This window comes from Passer domesticus, chromosome 6 (genome assembly GCF_036417665.1).
Source record: "Passer domesticus isolate bPasDom1 chromosome 6, bPasDom1.hap1, whole genome shotgun sequence".
NCBI classification, from domain to species: domain Eukaryota; kingdom Metazoa; phylum Chordata; class Aves; order Passeriformes; family Passeridae; genus Passer; species Passer domesticus.
The window spans coordinates 17,418,297-17,434,797 of record NC_087479.1 but is presented as its reverse complement, the minus strand read 5'-3'; the positions used below and the strand labels follow the sequence as shown (position 1 = coordinate 17,434,797).

At 42.6% G+C, this 16,501-nt stretch overlaps 1 protein-coding gene across 14 annotated transcripts in view; it reads right to left on the bottom strand.

Moving 5' to 3' along the window:
* Positions 1–16,501, bottom strand: part of FOXN3 (forkhead box N3) — a 208,132-nt gene that overhangs the window by 93,858 nt on the left and 97,773 nt on the right. For all 14 annotated transcript variants that reach the window (XM_064423621.1, XM_064423618.1, XM_064423617.1 and 11 more), the window contains one exon: positions 10,202–10,338. In XM_064423621.1, the coding sequence (XP_064279691.1) occupies positions 10,202–10,338 (137 nt within the window). The remainder of the gene's footprint in view (positions 1–10,201; positions 10,339–16,501) is intronic.

Genomic DNA, 16,501 nt, shown 5'->3' with positions numbered 1-16,501 from the left:
AGTACATTCTTGTTTCTAAGTGCAAGAGTGCTTCCCTGGCAGCCAGGCTGTCTTGACATAAAAAGTACACTGCAATATATACACATACTTGTGCACTGAAACCCCCAGAGATCTGCACATTTATTAGTAAAACCATATGCACTCACAGGAAAAAAAGCCTCAGACACAACATGGGGAATCTTATCAAAATCAAAACAACACAAAACCCACCAAACTGGATGAAACCCACAGCCTGTTTAGTCCAGGTTTTATATGAACTAATGCCAAAGATGAATTTTTCACAGAAAGTGGAAAAGCAACAGAACATGGCACAGTAAATTTGTGCTTGCTTCTACAGCTCATGTGGACTTAAAGCACTGGAGAAATTGATTTAAATGTAAAAATCCCACAAGGACTAGAATCTTCTCCTAGATGCACTTGTATTAGCTGTGGACCTAGTAATCAAACAAAATTCCACCTTTTGTGGGATTATTACTTAATCATTAGCCTCAACATTCTCCTGTGGTAGCCACTAAGGTTCCACTAAATAATTTAGAGCCTGCCCCTAAGCCTCCCCTCCCCACTCTTTAAACCAGTAGCAAAACAAACAAACAAAACAAAAACAAACAAAACCCCCAAGAACCAAAGAAGAAAATGCTGCATTTTACAAACAGGTTCACAATTCAGAAACAGCACAAATGCCACCAATGAGTATCACATGCACACAGACTGGTCTCAGGGACACCTGGAATGGAAAGAAAGCCAACAAAAAATATTGTTGAATTCAATTTCTTGAAATCTATCTAAAACTAGATAGTTTTAGATAGCCCCTGAATCCTCACTTGTTTTTGCTGTAACAAAACTGCCTGACAGAACTATGAGGTTTCCATAACAAAGTCAAAACATCTGTGAAAAAATACACTACAGAAAATCAAATATAACCTCCACAGTTTCATCAGAGCTTTACTGAAAAAGAACAAGAAGTGCAAGTGCTGAGTACATCTGTTTAGTAAGGAGAAAGAGGAACAACCATTTTATGAAGCCACTGTAGCGCTGGACAGGCAAAGAGACATATCTCTCACCCTCCATTCTTTTATTCCAGGTGGTAAGGAAAACAATCTGTGCTCCCAGGCACAGAGAACTTTGAGGAGAATAGAAATTTCTCTGCTAAGGACCCTCCAACACCTCCAAAAACCAGTTTTTATATAAAGTACTTTATTCTGAGAAAATAAGCAGCTTGATTTTTCCAAGTCAAAATTCAAAACCCAAGTGTAAAGAAGTTCTTGTATTAAGAAAGACTCTATGCTCTTTGCTCCAGAAGTTCAGAAAAAGATGTTTTAAATACCATTTAAGCCCCTCTTCTGGTTTCACTCATCTGAAGCCTGAAGGCTCCCGAGAAACAAAACCTGCAAGTTTCATTTCTACAAAAGCCAGTTCCATCAAAATAAGAGGAATATCACTTTTACTCAGGATCATACAGGGGACAGATTCACACATACGGAAAACTGGATACAACAGGAACCCAGGTGATAGAGTTATAAAAGCCAGAAAAAACATGGTCAGTAATCACAACCTGCATGAGACAAGTCCAGTCTTGAGCTGAGGCTGATATCAGAAGTTAAGTTATATCTGATGATGTCAAAAATTACGATTCAAGCATTCAAATACTAACAAAAGAAATTATGCAAAAATGTACTTTCTTTAAACAAATTAATAAACCTGCCTTCTCCAGAAAAGATATCAAATGATACAGAGATACTACACCACCACATAAGCACCCTGTATATACACATATGCATACAACACACATCCCAGAAAATGTGAATTGGTCAATAAAGATTCAAAAGGACTAACCCACTAAAATGTCTTTTGAGTTTTTTATCTATAAAAACATATAGATACGGAAGAAATAGTACATCTGTGCTTTAAAAGAAATAATTCACAGAAAGACTGATTGATACTTTGAGAAATACTGGGTCTAATACACACAGGTATAAAATGAAACTGCACTTTTTTTTTAACTGTATGTGTAAGATAACTGGAAACACTCTTGGTGCAAGCCTGGCTTAGCACACGGGTGACCCTTATAAATGGGAGATGAGAGAATCAGAGGGTTTTGTACAGGACAAGGACCAGCTAGTCTGCAAGGTCCAAATGTAAGTCTACCTTCCCCTGAAGTTAAAGGTCTTCCCAGCTGGCCCAGAGCCCAAGCTGATGGTGCACCATGCAGCTCAGTTTTGTACCTCTGCTGGCTAACACAAGGCCTGATGGGCCACCTCGATCACCTGGATGCCACCTTGTTAGCATTCTCCACAGTCATACGGGGAGCAGCAGTGAAATGTGTCCCTCTTATGCTCTGCTTCACACTAACACCATGCAGAGAAGAGAGGAAATGGTTCTCACTGGCCATGCTCACCTCCTGGGACATTTCTCTATGGACAACCAGGATTTTCAGTACATCTGTCACCTTCTGTTATGACCTGGGGAGAAAATGGGTCACCTGCAATCAGTTCCTACAGCTCTTGCACTCAAGTGGACTATTCCAAGTCTGCCAAGGCCTTTGAACCTGTGTGCAAAACTGATATTATCAAAGAAGATTACATGTGGAACAAATTGGTTACACAAATATTCAGAATTCTGCATAAACTACAACAGCTGGCTTTTAGACATGTTCTCTATTCCCTAAAATATATTAAAATGCTAGGTGAAATGATGAAATGTGCACACAGGCTTTTGTTCAAGACAGAGCTGCAATTCTTGGAAATAATCAATGCCCCTTAACTTTGAGTTTAAACAATTATTAAACAAACAATAAAGAGTTAAATTGCAGAATGCCTTACAATCATAACCATTATACCTAAAGTCATCCCTTACCCTTTGTTTGAAAGATTCACATTCTCTTAATATTTTTTACTAGTAGTTCATCACTATTAGCGTAACATTAAGAATTGTTCCATGAACATCAGTCTTACAACAGAACTACAAATAATACAACTTTCCCTGTCAATTTTTCTTTATACAAGCAACAAAGGAAAATCCAATAACTAATAGAGAAGTGAATAAAATCTAAAAGAAAATACAAGAGCATGATTAAAACTAAATTTAAAAATTTGAGTTATGGAAATACAAGAAAAACCTTTTCATGATCTAAGAGCAGCAAGATGTGACACACTATGATACTATTTGTGGCTTCTCAAGCTTCACGAGTCTGTTTTCAAATTCAGAAGTCAGATGATTTACATGGCTGTGATATTATATGACTAACAAACGTGATGCTCATGTTGACCAGTGTTCACTGCACTAACACTCCTTCCTGAGTCTGAATTTTCAACTACTAAAACTTCAGTGAACAGTTCCTGAACACTGCACAGGCTTCCCCATCCACACAACGGCTGCACTGTCACAGTGACGCAGTGGCTGTTAATGGGATGAAGGGTGACACATCCACACACTGCCCAGGGACCAAAGGTGAGAGGTCTCTCACACCCTCTGCTTTTTGCTACACAGCTCATGCACAGTGCAACCCTGCCCCACCTGCAGCAGCACTCACTCTGGGGGCAGCAAGGAAGAAGAATGAGGAGCTGCAGAGAAACAGTCTCAGAAGCTCAGCACCCACGTGCTTCAAGTAGGTGAAGCCAGCAACTCACAGCTCTGTCAATGAGGCCACTCTAAAAACTTTCATAGAGAAACACCCTGACCTACAGAGGGTTTTACAAACAAAGTAACAAAAATTTCAAAACACATCCCTACACTTTCTTTTTCCCATGAACTTAGTGGAAATATCTACGGTACCATTCCAAGTTATCTTTGGAATAAGGCTATATTTATCTACAGAAGGCACAGAGAAGGGGAAAAAGAGCCTAAGAAGCCAAGTAACTGGAAAGACTGTTCAACAAATGGAATCATGAAAAATAACAACATAAAGCAATGAGCTGGTGTTTGCCTGACATCTAGAGAAAGATGACAGACTAAGGACTCTGCTTTGCAGTACTTTACAGGAAGTCTAAATACATGCAAACAAAACAAAGACTTAACCAAATCTTCATGTATTTGGCAAATGGAAATAATTACACTTCTTCTTTCTGGGGGTATGAATGAGAAAGAATTGAAAACATTTCAGTTGAGAAGGCTTCTCAGAAGCATGTGACTAATTTTGAGAGGAATGAAGATGTGATTAGAGGGTGATTTGTATTTCTATCAGCCATTCCTACATGAAGCTATTATGTTAGAGAGATCAGATTCAGACTTTGTGCTCCTCTCTTTCTGTCCAGGATCTGCGATCACCTTTCTGAATTTATCTTTCCTCCAACACATCCTTCATGCTGAAAGGTATAAAAAAGGAAAAAAAATGAAAAAGAAGTTTTAAAAAAAGCCTTTTAAAAGGTAAAAGAGTTGATCTGTTTTGTTTCCTGAAACTGTGTTTAGTGGGATCACACAAGTCAAATGGTTCGAGAACTGTTAAGAATATGTTAGAAACCAAGTCCTGGATTGAGAAATCCTCAAATATTTATGCACTTATCCATGCATTTACTCAAGCAAAAGTACTTTTTGCGGTTCACAGCTGACACCAAACTAAACCAATATTATCTAACTTAGCAGAAAACAGAAATAAAGCAACATAATCCCAAAGTATAGATGATCTTCAAATTAAGGCATGTGATGGTGGCAGAGGGTACAATTTAGAAGAACTTGTATTCTCTGTGATCTCACAAACTACAAAACTATGAAAACAGCAAAACAAAAATTTCTCGAAGACTCCACCTTAACACCACACCAAGTGAAGAAAACTCATTCTGACTCAGCATAGGAAGTAAAATAGTTAGATCGTTCTTGATAAAGTGGTTGTAACATGCACAGAAATTAGTATTAGACTTCCCTATGATCAGCTTTATTTCCTATCAAAAGCAAAAACAATAACACATAATTAAATTCACGTTTCCAGATTGCAAAGGACAACCAAATAATGTCTTTTCTACAAGAGACACCCTGCAAAGTCTTTTAGTGAATAGGAAAAGGTTGTTTCACCAGCTTTCCCAAATGGTCACAGATCACATCTGATCTCAACTTATAAAGTGTACAGATAGGAAGGGTGCCTATAATTTGTCTAATGTGATAACCTACAACTTCAATGCAGGTTTAGCCTGTTTCTCCTCCACCACCAAGGCTGCAGCACTGTCTGGGAGCCCGGGGCACGGAGGGGTGGCTCTGCAGCATCTGCCCCACAACCACCAGCAGATGCCACCTACACTGAACGCCCTACAACCAGCAAAACTGTGCTGCAGGTTAGTTTTTGTTACCTGGTTTCCTGTTGGCTCCAGCCCTGCACGGCTCAAATCCTCTCTACAGAGGGCAGCCTGGCTGAAATGTAGATGGATGCCAGGTGTGTTTTTCTGATACAAATGCTATGATGTGCACAGCTGGACTCCATGTCCAAAGCCAAGCACAAATCTGGTTCAGATCAGTCCAGGATCTCAATCCTTCCTGAAGCAGAACCAAGCTCACCCAAGGAGCTTCCCAATGGGAAGGAACAAACAAACAAGGAACCAAACAAAGCCTTTATGAACAGGCAGTTTGGAGCAGCTAAAGAAAAAAACACCTCTTTAGTTTCTTTCTTGGACATGTTAGCAATTTCATCAGCTACTGGACAGATCTGTCAACATTTGACATTCCTCTAACAAACTACAATTAGGAAAACACACTGAAAAAATGAAAAGCCATGAAATAATTATCCACAAGACTATAAAGCCAATATTCCTGGATAGTCACCCAAATTTTCAAGTATTTTTATTACTCTGTGAAAATAGTAATTTCTGTTATTTTAGATTACATTTCCTGATAGTTTTCAGCAGTACAAACAGAAATACAATTGAGAAATAGCCCTATGTAATAGACACAGGGGGGGAAAAAACATTTCAAGACCTCCTCCAAGCACTACTAGAAGCGAAAATCCCGCTTACACTTCAGTTACAGTCAGTTACAGAAATCTGGAAATAAAACACATACATGAAGTATCAGGGCACTGACTTGTACAGTTACTTAACCAAGTGTGTGTCTATAAATATAATTCAAAGTTGCTATTGCCAAAATAACTGTAAAATTTAAGAAGAAACACATTAGTCTAACACACCTATTTTTCGACACCAAGGAGAGCTTTTCCTTTGTAATGATGTGTATCTGTGTTGGTTCACTTTTGAAATTCACCATAAATGACATGCTTTATGACACATGCTTCAATTAGAAGAACCAGATGAAAACCCAAAGGGTTTTGTTTGTTGCAAGTATTTTTTTTTAACAACACACAGCCAAGCCAATTAAAATTAAATAATTCACCTTGTGATATTCTACTGCTTCTCTTCTTACAGCTTACAGGTAACCTTGGCCTGAATTGAAGCAGCAATTCAGACAACTGCAGTCTGAATTATTTCTTATGTACAAACACAGCAAGGTTGCCTTTTCCCCCAAAATGTCTTCTATACACGGAACCCAATGTAGTCCAAATGTCACGGCTACAGTCGCTTTTATCTCAAATGATACTGGTACAACACTCACTCAGGCATCCAATTGTATGGGTTCGCATCATGAAACTCCTTCATAAAAGGTCCAAAAGGTCCACCCCTGTCACATTTATGCAGGATGCTCTACTGAAGTAATGAAACTGAATTATCTTATGAAATTAACTCTGTTAAGGAACAGGGGAATTCGTGTATTTAGTAATCATCCTGCTTGGCGTATTTTTACAGTGCATTCCTCCACTCTGTGCTCAATTCGACCCTAAGCTGCTTATGCAGATACTAAACAGAACACATGATTCACTTGTGCATCTTTATTCTTTTAAAACATCTGATAAAGACAAGGAATAGGTCAATTTGCCCCTGTGCAATTTCACCAACTGCAATTTCACCCTTACAAGCCTTATTCCTAGAGGCAGGAATAATACTGGCAAATTATCTGGTTCCAGATGTATTTAATTAATATGAAGTGACATAGCTTCTCTTAGTTGTGGACTTCCATTACACAAGATGGACAGACAGCAAAACCTCTGCCACCCAAGGATTTTTTTCTAGATGTACTTTCTTCACCATAAGAAAAATTCCCCTTGGAATTTGTTACTATGACGATGTATTGCTCTGGAGATCAGACTATGGTGGAGTGGATTTACATTTTCTACCCCTAGTGAAGTCTTTGTACACATGAGAAAGCAATCACTTACACATGGGATTACTGTTTTTTTCCAAATGCACAGGGCATGTTCAACTCGTTGAGAATATATTGGAAATATATTCAGAAAATTACCATGTAACTGCCAATCCAGAATTAATTCAAAAGTCACTGATAGCCTAGACCAGCTTCACGTTGACGTTTCACCAGTCATTAACAGCGGAATGAATAAATATTTTAGCATACTATGGGGATATTAAGGTTTATTTAACAGTGGAAATGCTGAAAGATAGCCAAGTAAGAGTAACAGTGAGACCACAATTTCTTCATATAAAACCTGACCTTTGCTGTATTTGCAAGGCATTTGCTCCTTCAACCACACAAGCTCTTTGTTTTATGATGCAGTCCTTACAGGGAATGCTCCAAAGCATTTGGCAGCACAAGCAGTGTAGCAGCAGCTCATACATCCCATGGGCTCCAAGGAGAAAAACCTTCCCTTTCAGTTTTGGGACTCACTTGTCAGTGTTTCACTAGACCCCTCCTCCCTTGCTCAGCTACACTGGGCAGTGGTGAAAGCAGGTAGTGATTGAAACTCGCTTCTTAAATCCCATACTGGCTGGCACCTGCCAGTACTCCTCTCTTCTCCCACTCATGAAAACAGGCTATGAGGTTCTGGACACAAACCCCATTGGAAGAGGCAGCACAACCTCTGCCCAAGGTCTGCAACTCTGCAGGCATCCTTTGCCACACACAGCAAGCATGGAGCAGCAGCGGGCACACTGTACAGGATGAGGACAGGGGAGCAGTGGGCACACAGCTGTGCAGGATGAGGACAGGGGAGCAGCGGGCACACTGTACAGGATGAGGACAGGGGAGCAGCGGGCACACTGTACAGGATGAGGACAGGGGAGCAGTGGGCACACAGCTGTGCAGGATGAGGACAGGGGAGCAGCGGGCACACTGTACAGGATGAGGACAGGGGAGCAGCGGGCACACTGTACAGGATGAGGACAGGGGAGCAGTGGGCACACAGCTGTGCAGGATGAGGACAGGGGAGCAGCGGGCACACTGTACAGGATGAGGACAGGGGAGCAGCGGGCACACTGTACAGGATGAGGACAGGAGAGCAGCGGGCACACTGTACAGGATGAGGACAGGGGAGCAGTGGGCACACAGCACTGCAGGATGAGGACGGGAGCAGCGGGCACACTGTACAGGATGAGGACAGGGGAGCAGCGGGCACACAGCACTGCAGGATGAGGACGGGAGCAGCGGGCACACTGTACAGGATGAGGACAGGAGAGCAGCGGGCACACAGCTGTGCAGGATGAGGACAGGGGAGCAGCAGGCACACAGCTGTGCAGGACACAGGGTGTATATAGGGTAGCTACACTGCTCTGTGCCCCCTGATACCCACACAGGGTGTTTCTAAGGATTCATCCCTACAAGAACTGCCCACAGCAGTGCTGCTGCATTGCTTCCTTTTGCCTAGCCTAGAAGAGCTGCCCATGTCGTTGCTCCTGCTGCCAACATCTGCCACCAAATTACACAGCGGTTCTGGCAAAGCCAGCCCATTGAGTCAACAGTCACTTCACCCATAAAAAAGTGGGAGTCCTCTGGCTTTCAACTGCATGTGTATGCTAGATTTTTTTTGTTTGTGGGGATTAGAAGGGATCAAAATCCCTCAATTTCTATGTCAGATGTGCCTTACACTTCTACTCAACATGAGAATTTATCAATAAATCTATATGAGCATAATTAAAATACTCTTAAAAAGGTAGCAGTAACAATAAAGCGAGGGCCAGGAAACATGCTTTGTCTTTGTTCAAATGCACAAATTACAGGCTTAATCCATTATCGAAATTATTTATCTGTCCTTCTGCAGAGCACAGTAGTGAGGGGCACTTCCACAGGTGGTACTAGGGACGGTGTTTCCCCAGCACCCAAAGGAACCCCGGGACAGCCGAGCTGCACCGCCTGGGACACCGCACCCCTGGTCGTGCCCTAGTCACCAGAATAAAACCCAGGGAGCCAGGGGCATCCCCGGCCACCGGGGCGATCCCCCGACACAAAGCGGGCGCAGCTCTCCATGCCCAGCGCCGCGCCGGGATCGCCGTTTCCGCGGCAACAGCGGCCGAGCCCCGCGGCCCCGCGACGCGGCAGCGCCGGCCCGGCCCGCGCGTTGCCGGGGAGACTTCCCGTCGCCACGGCGACCATCACGCTGGCCTCCCCGGCCGCCAGCCTCAACGCTAACGCGGAAAATAATAAGAACCCCCTCAGCCGCCTCGAGAGCCGCCAGTGTCACCGCCCAGTCCCGGGGCTGCTGCGGGCCGGGCTGCGGCTGGCGCATCACACCCTCCCCATCCTGAGGGGGGTGGGCCAGCACGGGCCAGGAACCGCATTCTGGCCCTTATTAGCATCGAGGAGAAAGCCGTTCTGCCAGACCTCAGCGCCTGCTTTCCTGCTTTGTGGATGGCAGCCATAGATCATGTCTCTTTGCTAACACTCGTCATAAATTAATCAGATCAAAAAACGCAAAACGAACAGAAAAACTCCACCCCAAGTCTGTTTCACTGAAGCAAAGAAGAAAATCCAGGCTAATCCTAAGGGCCATCACAGGTGCCCATCCACAACCAAGGGCTGGTCAAGCCACCTGGGCACCAGCTCAACCTGGTGGACATCGTGTGGCTGCACAGGCAACACCGGCCCGCAGCTCTGCCAGGAAAAGAACGAGCCATCGCCTCTGAGTGAGCGAGGGAATCGTGCCTTCACCAAAGGGATAAGTGGGCACTTCAGAGCTCTCCATTTGCTTATCTGCATTTTTATTTCAGGCGCCCCTCTGCCAAAGGGCTGCTGCAGGAAGCCTGCAGGCTCTGCTCGGGGCACGAGCAGGGAAAAGGTGTCCTGGACATGCCGAAAAGGCCAGGCCACCGCCGGCGCTCCCGGGCTTCCCACACTAGCACATCCAAACTGCAGCGCCTGATTACATTTAGTGCCCTACCCAAGAATCATACGCAACACCGCAGGAAAACATTTAGAGTTGTAAAATGCATCTAGTTCTTACCTTTGATATGCCTGAGGAGATGTGGGAGGTGTATTGAACACATGCGAATATGGGTGATAGGGTGTCTTTTTCAAAGCCTGAATAAGATTTTGTCTGTATTCTGGGTCTATACACCACAAGGATCCCTTTCCAATACTCTGCAAAGAGAAAAGAATTTTTTAAAAAATCAAATATTTGATCCAATGGCACAGCCATATTTATTTAGCATTTTTTTTCAGGAAAAGCAGTGGGTTTGGGTTTTTTGTCTGACAGAAGAGAATATAACTTGCTTGCCACAAATTATTACTCCTTCAATAATGTATTATTACTGTATTATTTAAATCACAATTCTGAGAGAAAAAGTTAATGTTTGGTTGCTCTTCCCCCCCTCTCGTTACTAGTTAATAGGATTTAATAATATCTGGCAGTTTTCCAATCATCTCATATTGGAAAAATAAGAAGCTACAGTTAACTGTAAACAGAAACTTTGAGAAGAAGCATTTTGCTTTTGGAAGTAGTTTTCTTTTCCTTTTGCTGTTATACAAACAGAAACAAGGCTAAAAAGGAGAGGGTTAAACGCCCTAGCAACTGTTTTAAAAATATAAGGACTTAATCCTCTAACCCACATGACATCAATGCCATTATACTACAAGAGGAAATTAATCATCTTTTCTCCCCAGAGGGGAAAAAAAACTACCAAAAAACCCCAAAACAAACCAACGAACCAAAACTAAAAAAAAAAAAAAAGCCCAGAGCATAATCAGAGTATAACCACTTAAGTGTGTTGTGAAATTGTGATCAGCTAAAACAACAGTTACTGTAATTACCCTTTCTGGACACAAGGAACAACACCAGCAGTTAATCTGTAAAGCAAAGATTACACTCAAATTCAGTGTTTATTCTGCACTTACAAGCGGTGCAATTTCATTTCTTGTCTCAATCCCATCAGAGGTCAGGCTAAGGATATTTTGGATTGTTTTGTGTGAGTTCTCAAACAAATATGAAAACTTTGCCTCAGCTTCACTATGAAAGCATATGGAATGATAGTTCAGGAGCAGTCTTGCTCTGCTTGATCATACATAAAAACAAACACCGGTCCTAGCTGTTGACTGAACTCAACTGACAGGCTTTCAAGGCATTATGCTAAGATTTTTTGGTAAATGTTGATGCTTTCTGGAACAGGTGGGGGAGGCTGTTACTGCCTCTAGCTGCTTTCCAGCCCAGGACCATCCCTTTCCTCTGCTGCAACTTCTACCAGTGAAACAAAGGTCTCAGTTAACGCATTAAAGAACAAGCACACACAGACACACACACACAGAAGGACATAATTTTCTCAAACCATATAGAAAACCAAAACCAGACACCTGTTTCCTTTTGAAAACTTGTATCTTTGCCCTACCACTTCCTAAGTGCTCCTCTGCCCCATGGACAGCTTCAGGATACACAGTGCAACATGCAAAGTGCTTACAGAGAGAAAATCTGCACTAAATTCTCCTCCCCAAAAATAAATAAAAAATAAATGAAAAAGAAAAGTCTTCCCCAATGTCCCTGGATGGCTGTGTGTGCACCTAGAAAGTTTCCATGTGAGTCTTGGCTTGAAAGAAAAGGAGAGCAGCCAGCACAACCCACGGGAGCTGTGACAGTCTTTGTCAGAAAGAAGCAGGGCTGCATGCTGTTCTTGTGGAACAGGAGCCGGGGGTCAAGACTCCTCAGGATGGCTTCCAGGGCTCAAGCCCATCTATCCTTTTACTGCCCAAAGGTGCCCTACTAGGAGGCCACAGAAGAGTCTAAGGGGAGACATCTTCCAGCACTTCAAACGAAGCAAGGTCCTGATATGGCCAAAAAAGCCCAAGACTAAAGGGGCTAGAGAGAGAGCCAGCAAGCCTCTTTGGCTCTCATCTCAGCAGAGCACTACAGTCAACAGCTGAGAGATCCAGGGCTGCTGTCAGCTGTGGAAGCTGGGCCCCACACTTCTCACACCAGTCTGCAAGAAGGAGGTTGTTACGCTTAGCCCTCTTAAAATATGGGACAATGAGCCAGACACATGACAAGCCCAGTAAGGGATTTTTAGGCAAAGGACAGAGTCAAAAATAGAATCCAAACATCCTAAATTCCACTTCCATGCTCTATCCAAGACCCAGACTAAGAACATAAAATTTCCTTTTAAGCAAGCAATGAGCAAAACTAGGAAAATTTTTCAGGAGAAAACCTTTGCTGGATTCTTTACTTCTTACAGCATGGGATAAACTTATAAAAAAAGCTACACTTAAATACCATCTACCTTATTTGTACTTGCTGGAACACAACATATTGTTTTCAAACTTCTGTTTTTTCATTTACTTCCAAGACAGCCTTTTCATCTACCTGGAAGAGATTACTCCCCAAAACCCATCAGTTAGTTTAAGCTGAGGGCCTTACAATATGAAGTCACTACTGAAGAGTGACTTCAAAACCTTTTATTACTGTTAAGATAAATTTGTGTGGCTTGCCCATATTCTTGCAAAAGCCAAAAATAATCTCACTGAAAAACAGGAACTCTCACAAAAAATACTGAGAAGTACACTCCTTGTTAAAAAAAACACTGGGAAGGCAGATTTGCTATATTTTCACTGCAACTGAACTGACTTATAATTTACCAGCAAAAACAAATGTAATTTGAGGCAAAGCTCGCCAACTTTGCAATGTTCTCTTTTAAGACAGTTATTTTTGTTTTTCCACAATCACATAACAGAGCATGAATAAAAAGGAAAACTGAAGTGACATCTGGTTAAGAAACCTTCTTGACTGTTGGGAGGTGTGAAGAGCTTTGTTAACTGTCTGTTCAGATGTGTCATTAGCCTCCCCATATACAGAGCAATCACGGGAAAGGAAATCACCGGAGCTCAGACCCCGTCCCTTAGTGATTAATTTCCATCTTATGACACTTGGCGTGCTGCTTCACTACCTCCTCCAAGCCAAAAGTCAATAGTGACTCCAATCAAAAACCAGCAAGGAAGGGTAAAAAAAAAAATCTCTGGATTACATTTGTCTCCCAGGCAACAAGTGACTGAGGAGTGGATAACAGCCCCCTGATCTCCTCAGCACTTGGAGTGCTTTCAGACCTCCCCACATGCCACCTCCTCCCAGGGCTAGGCACAGCCACCTCCTTCCTTCCAAACACAGGTTACAGCTTCTGCACTGATTCCTGGTTAAGGTGATTAAAATTTGGGTGATGTTATTACAAGTCCTCTTCATGTGGTCCAAGAGTAAACTGTACTTGAGGGTAAACTACTTCAGAGGCGCTAATGGGGAGAGAGAGAAACATACAGAGTTACCCCATGAAAGTCTGACTGAATACTTTATTTAAAAAAAAAATCCTGATTATCTTTTATATGGAGAAATTGCTACTCCTTTTTAAGTCACTTAACATATATATGTAGATTGTGCACAATACTGTGTACTAAGTCCCAATTCATTAACAAATTTGCTCTCTCATCTCTAACATCCAATTCTGATTCCCTCCCAGCAACTAAAGTCAGTGCATTGCCATGAAAAGGTAAATGATACACTCAATGTTCACTTGTTTTTTCTTCCAGCACACTGCACATAGAAGTTTTTTAATACTACTTTACACAACCTATTAGTATATATTTGGTCTTTTTTAGTAGAATTGAAAAAAGACTGAAATTTTAAAAGAATTTAAGTGCTGCCTCTCCGCTCTTTCAGTTGCTATAGTTGGGAATTAATAGCATCCACTAGTAAAACTCCTGATTGTAAAGATTTTGCCTGCATATAACCTCACAACTACCTAGCCTCACACATCAGCTACTGTCTGCCCAAAGCTCAACTAAAAGAATTGTGTGTTGAGCTCTTTCTGAGACCAGTGGCTGGGAAAAAGTACACAACCCATTGTATTGGGTTTGCATGGTCAGATTTTGGTACTGCAGGGACTACATCCATCTATATAAAAATTGCAGATAGCGTTTATTTGAAGAATTTTTTTCCCTGGTTATTTCAGCACAGGCTTGAAAGGTGTTAGGAACACAACCTTTTTCACAGAGTTTTTCTTTTCACTGCCATAAAAACAAGTCTGGCCAAAACAAAGCTTTGAGAAGAGAGCAGATACAGAAACCACAAAACATGGGCTCAGGGAGATGTTGGCATTTCCAAATTTTCCCTTCTGAAGCTCTGGTAACATGTTCACTTTGAATCTGCCTGCAGGAGCAGCTCCAGGTACCCACATCTCTTGCAGCAGCATCACCACCAAGATGGTCCCCAAGGGAACAGAACCCTAAGGAAATCTGCCAAAAGGGGGATTTTTTTCCCTCTGTGATGCCTTGCATGTGCCTGGGCCTTCTTCCATAAGCCCATTTCGGTCATTTTCCTCAAAGAAAACTGTTTTTCTCACACAATTTGATGTAATTTATATTCATTAAGCTGGCTCACATGAAAGGTGTGACAAGCATCCAGAGAGCTGTGGCAAAGCAGCGGAGGGATGTGGGGACACCGGGAGGGGAATGGGAGCTGTTCCCTTCGTAGCAGGAGCCCTGGTGACATCCCGATGCACCTTGTAAAACAGCACACTGAAAAAGGAAAATCAGGACTCTGGCTAGACACAAAGCAAAACCAGTATGACACAGAGCAGGGGTACAGGGGCTGGGGTGAGCTGGGCAGCAAGGCTGGCAGACAGCCCTGAGGGAAAGGCCAGGCTGTGCATGGGAAACCAGAGACATGGAGAGGCTGGGCCCCAACACAGGTGCCTGGAGGCTGGGAGGAGAGAAACCAAAACAAGACACCCACGAGTGACTGCACAGCTCCTGCACAGCTCCGCTCACGCACCTAAGCTATGCCAGCAGGCTGAGAATTTTAACACGGCTCTGAGTTAAGGACCTTGCTACTCCCAATCAACAGCTGCCCACTGAGTAGATCTGTACTTTACTTCTCCACTATCAGATGAGGAGGGCATGGGTGGCCATGACTAGGCTTTCTTGAACCAAAATGATCAGCAGTATGAATCAGGCAGCTACACAGACTGAAGAGGTGCAGATGTACACCATCTGAAAAGTATGTCACACTGGTTTCACTAACCATAAAAGCAAAGAGAAAAAGCAGAAATTTCCTATTACTCAGAAAAGGGCATTACCAACTAACATCTGCAGCCCTAAGCTATCAAATACTGAAATCACGTCACTGTGGCATCTGTCTCTGCCTAACCCAGTGTAGGTTGCTGCAGTTGTTAACACAGAACCTATGAATATCATTAATATCACCTTCTTCAGTGATTGGGAACCTTTTGTTGTCAGTAATTCACCATCAAAAGGTTTTCTCTCGTGGATGAAACCTACTGTTGTTGCAACAGGTGATCTCTTTGCAAGTAATAGTGGAGAGATTACTGGGTATTAAAGGTTCTTAATTTAAAGAAATATTTATCCTGAGCTCATTGTGTCCAGGTGTGCTGCAACAGCAGGCTTGAAGCAACCTTTCACACAGATTTGTCACTGTGCTTATCTATGGGAATGCCCAACAGCCTCTACAGGTCCAACTGTTCAATATGATCACAGAAGGGTTTCTACAGGAGCAAAAAGAATTGTAGGGCAGAACTATGCATCTCACCACCGAATTTAAAACAACTGTTTGAGTAACTACATCCAAGACCAGAATCTGAAAAACATAATTATTTTAGACCAGAAACACACTTCTCAACTTCTATGACTGCACCACATCTAATGTAGCAGCACAAAGCCATCAGCCACCTTGCTGACACTGTTGTCACTGTTGACTGCTCACACCTGTGCAGGAAGCCTCTGGAGGTGGTGAGAACACAGCCAAGGCTGTCAGGCAGCGAGGACCTGCAAAAGCACCCAAGAGAACAAGGCATGATGGAAGAGTCTTATTATCCATAAAACAGCAGGGTACTTCACTCGCCACCTGACACTGCAGTCACGCAGAAGACAGAGCAATTCTGGAAACTGTGACAGAAACAAGTTTCTGGTTGGTTCCCAGGAACAGCAAACTATCATCAGGAATTCCTCCTAAACACAAATTCCCTTTTTCTCTTCCTATGAAAAAATATATTTAACAAGAAAAGTGAGGTATTTTCATGAGGAAATTGAGAAGCAATTGAGAAAAAAGAAGGCAAGTAAAATACTTTCCGAGTTGCACCTTATGACACCCTGTCTTCAGCTCTGAAGTGCATCAAGAGGAACACAATAATCACTCCAAAATCCACCTCAGGAGAGAATGACTTGCTTAAATAACTTTCTTGTACTAAGCAAAGAAACCTGCCAAGTGACTTCAAAGCCATCCCACAATACAACACAGATTACACATACTTCACTAAAT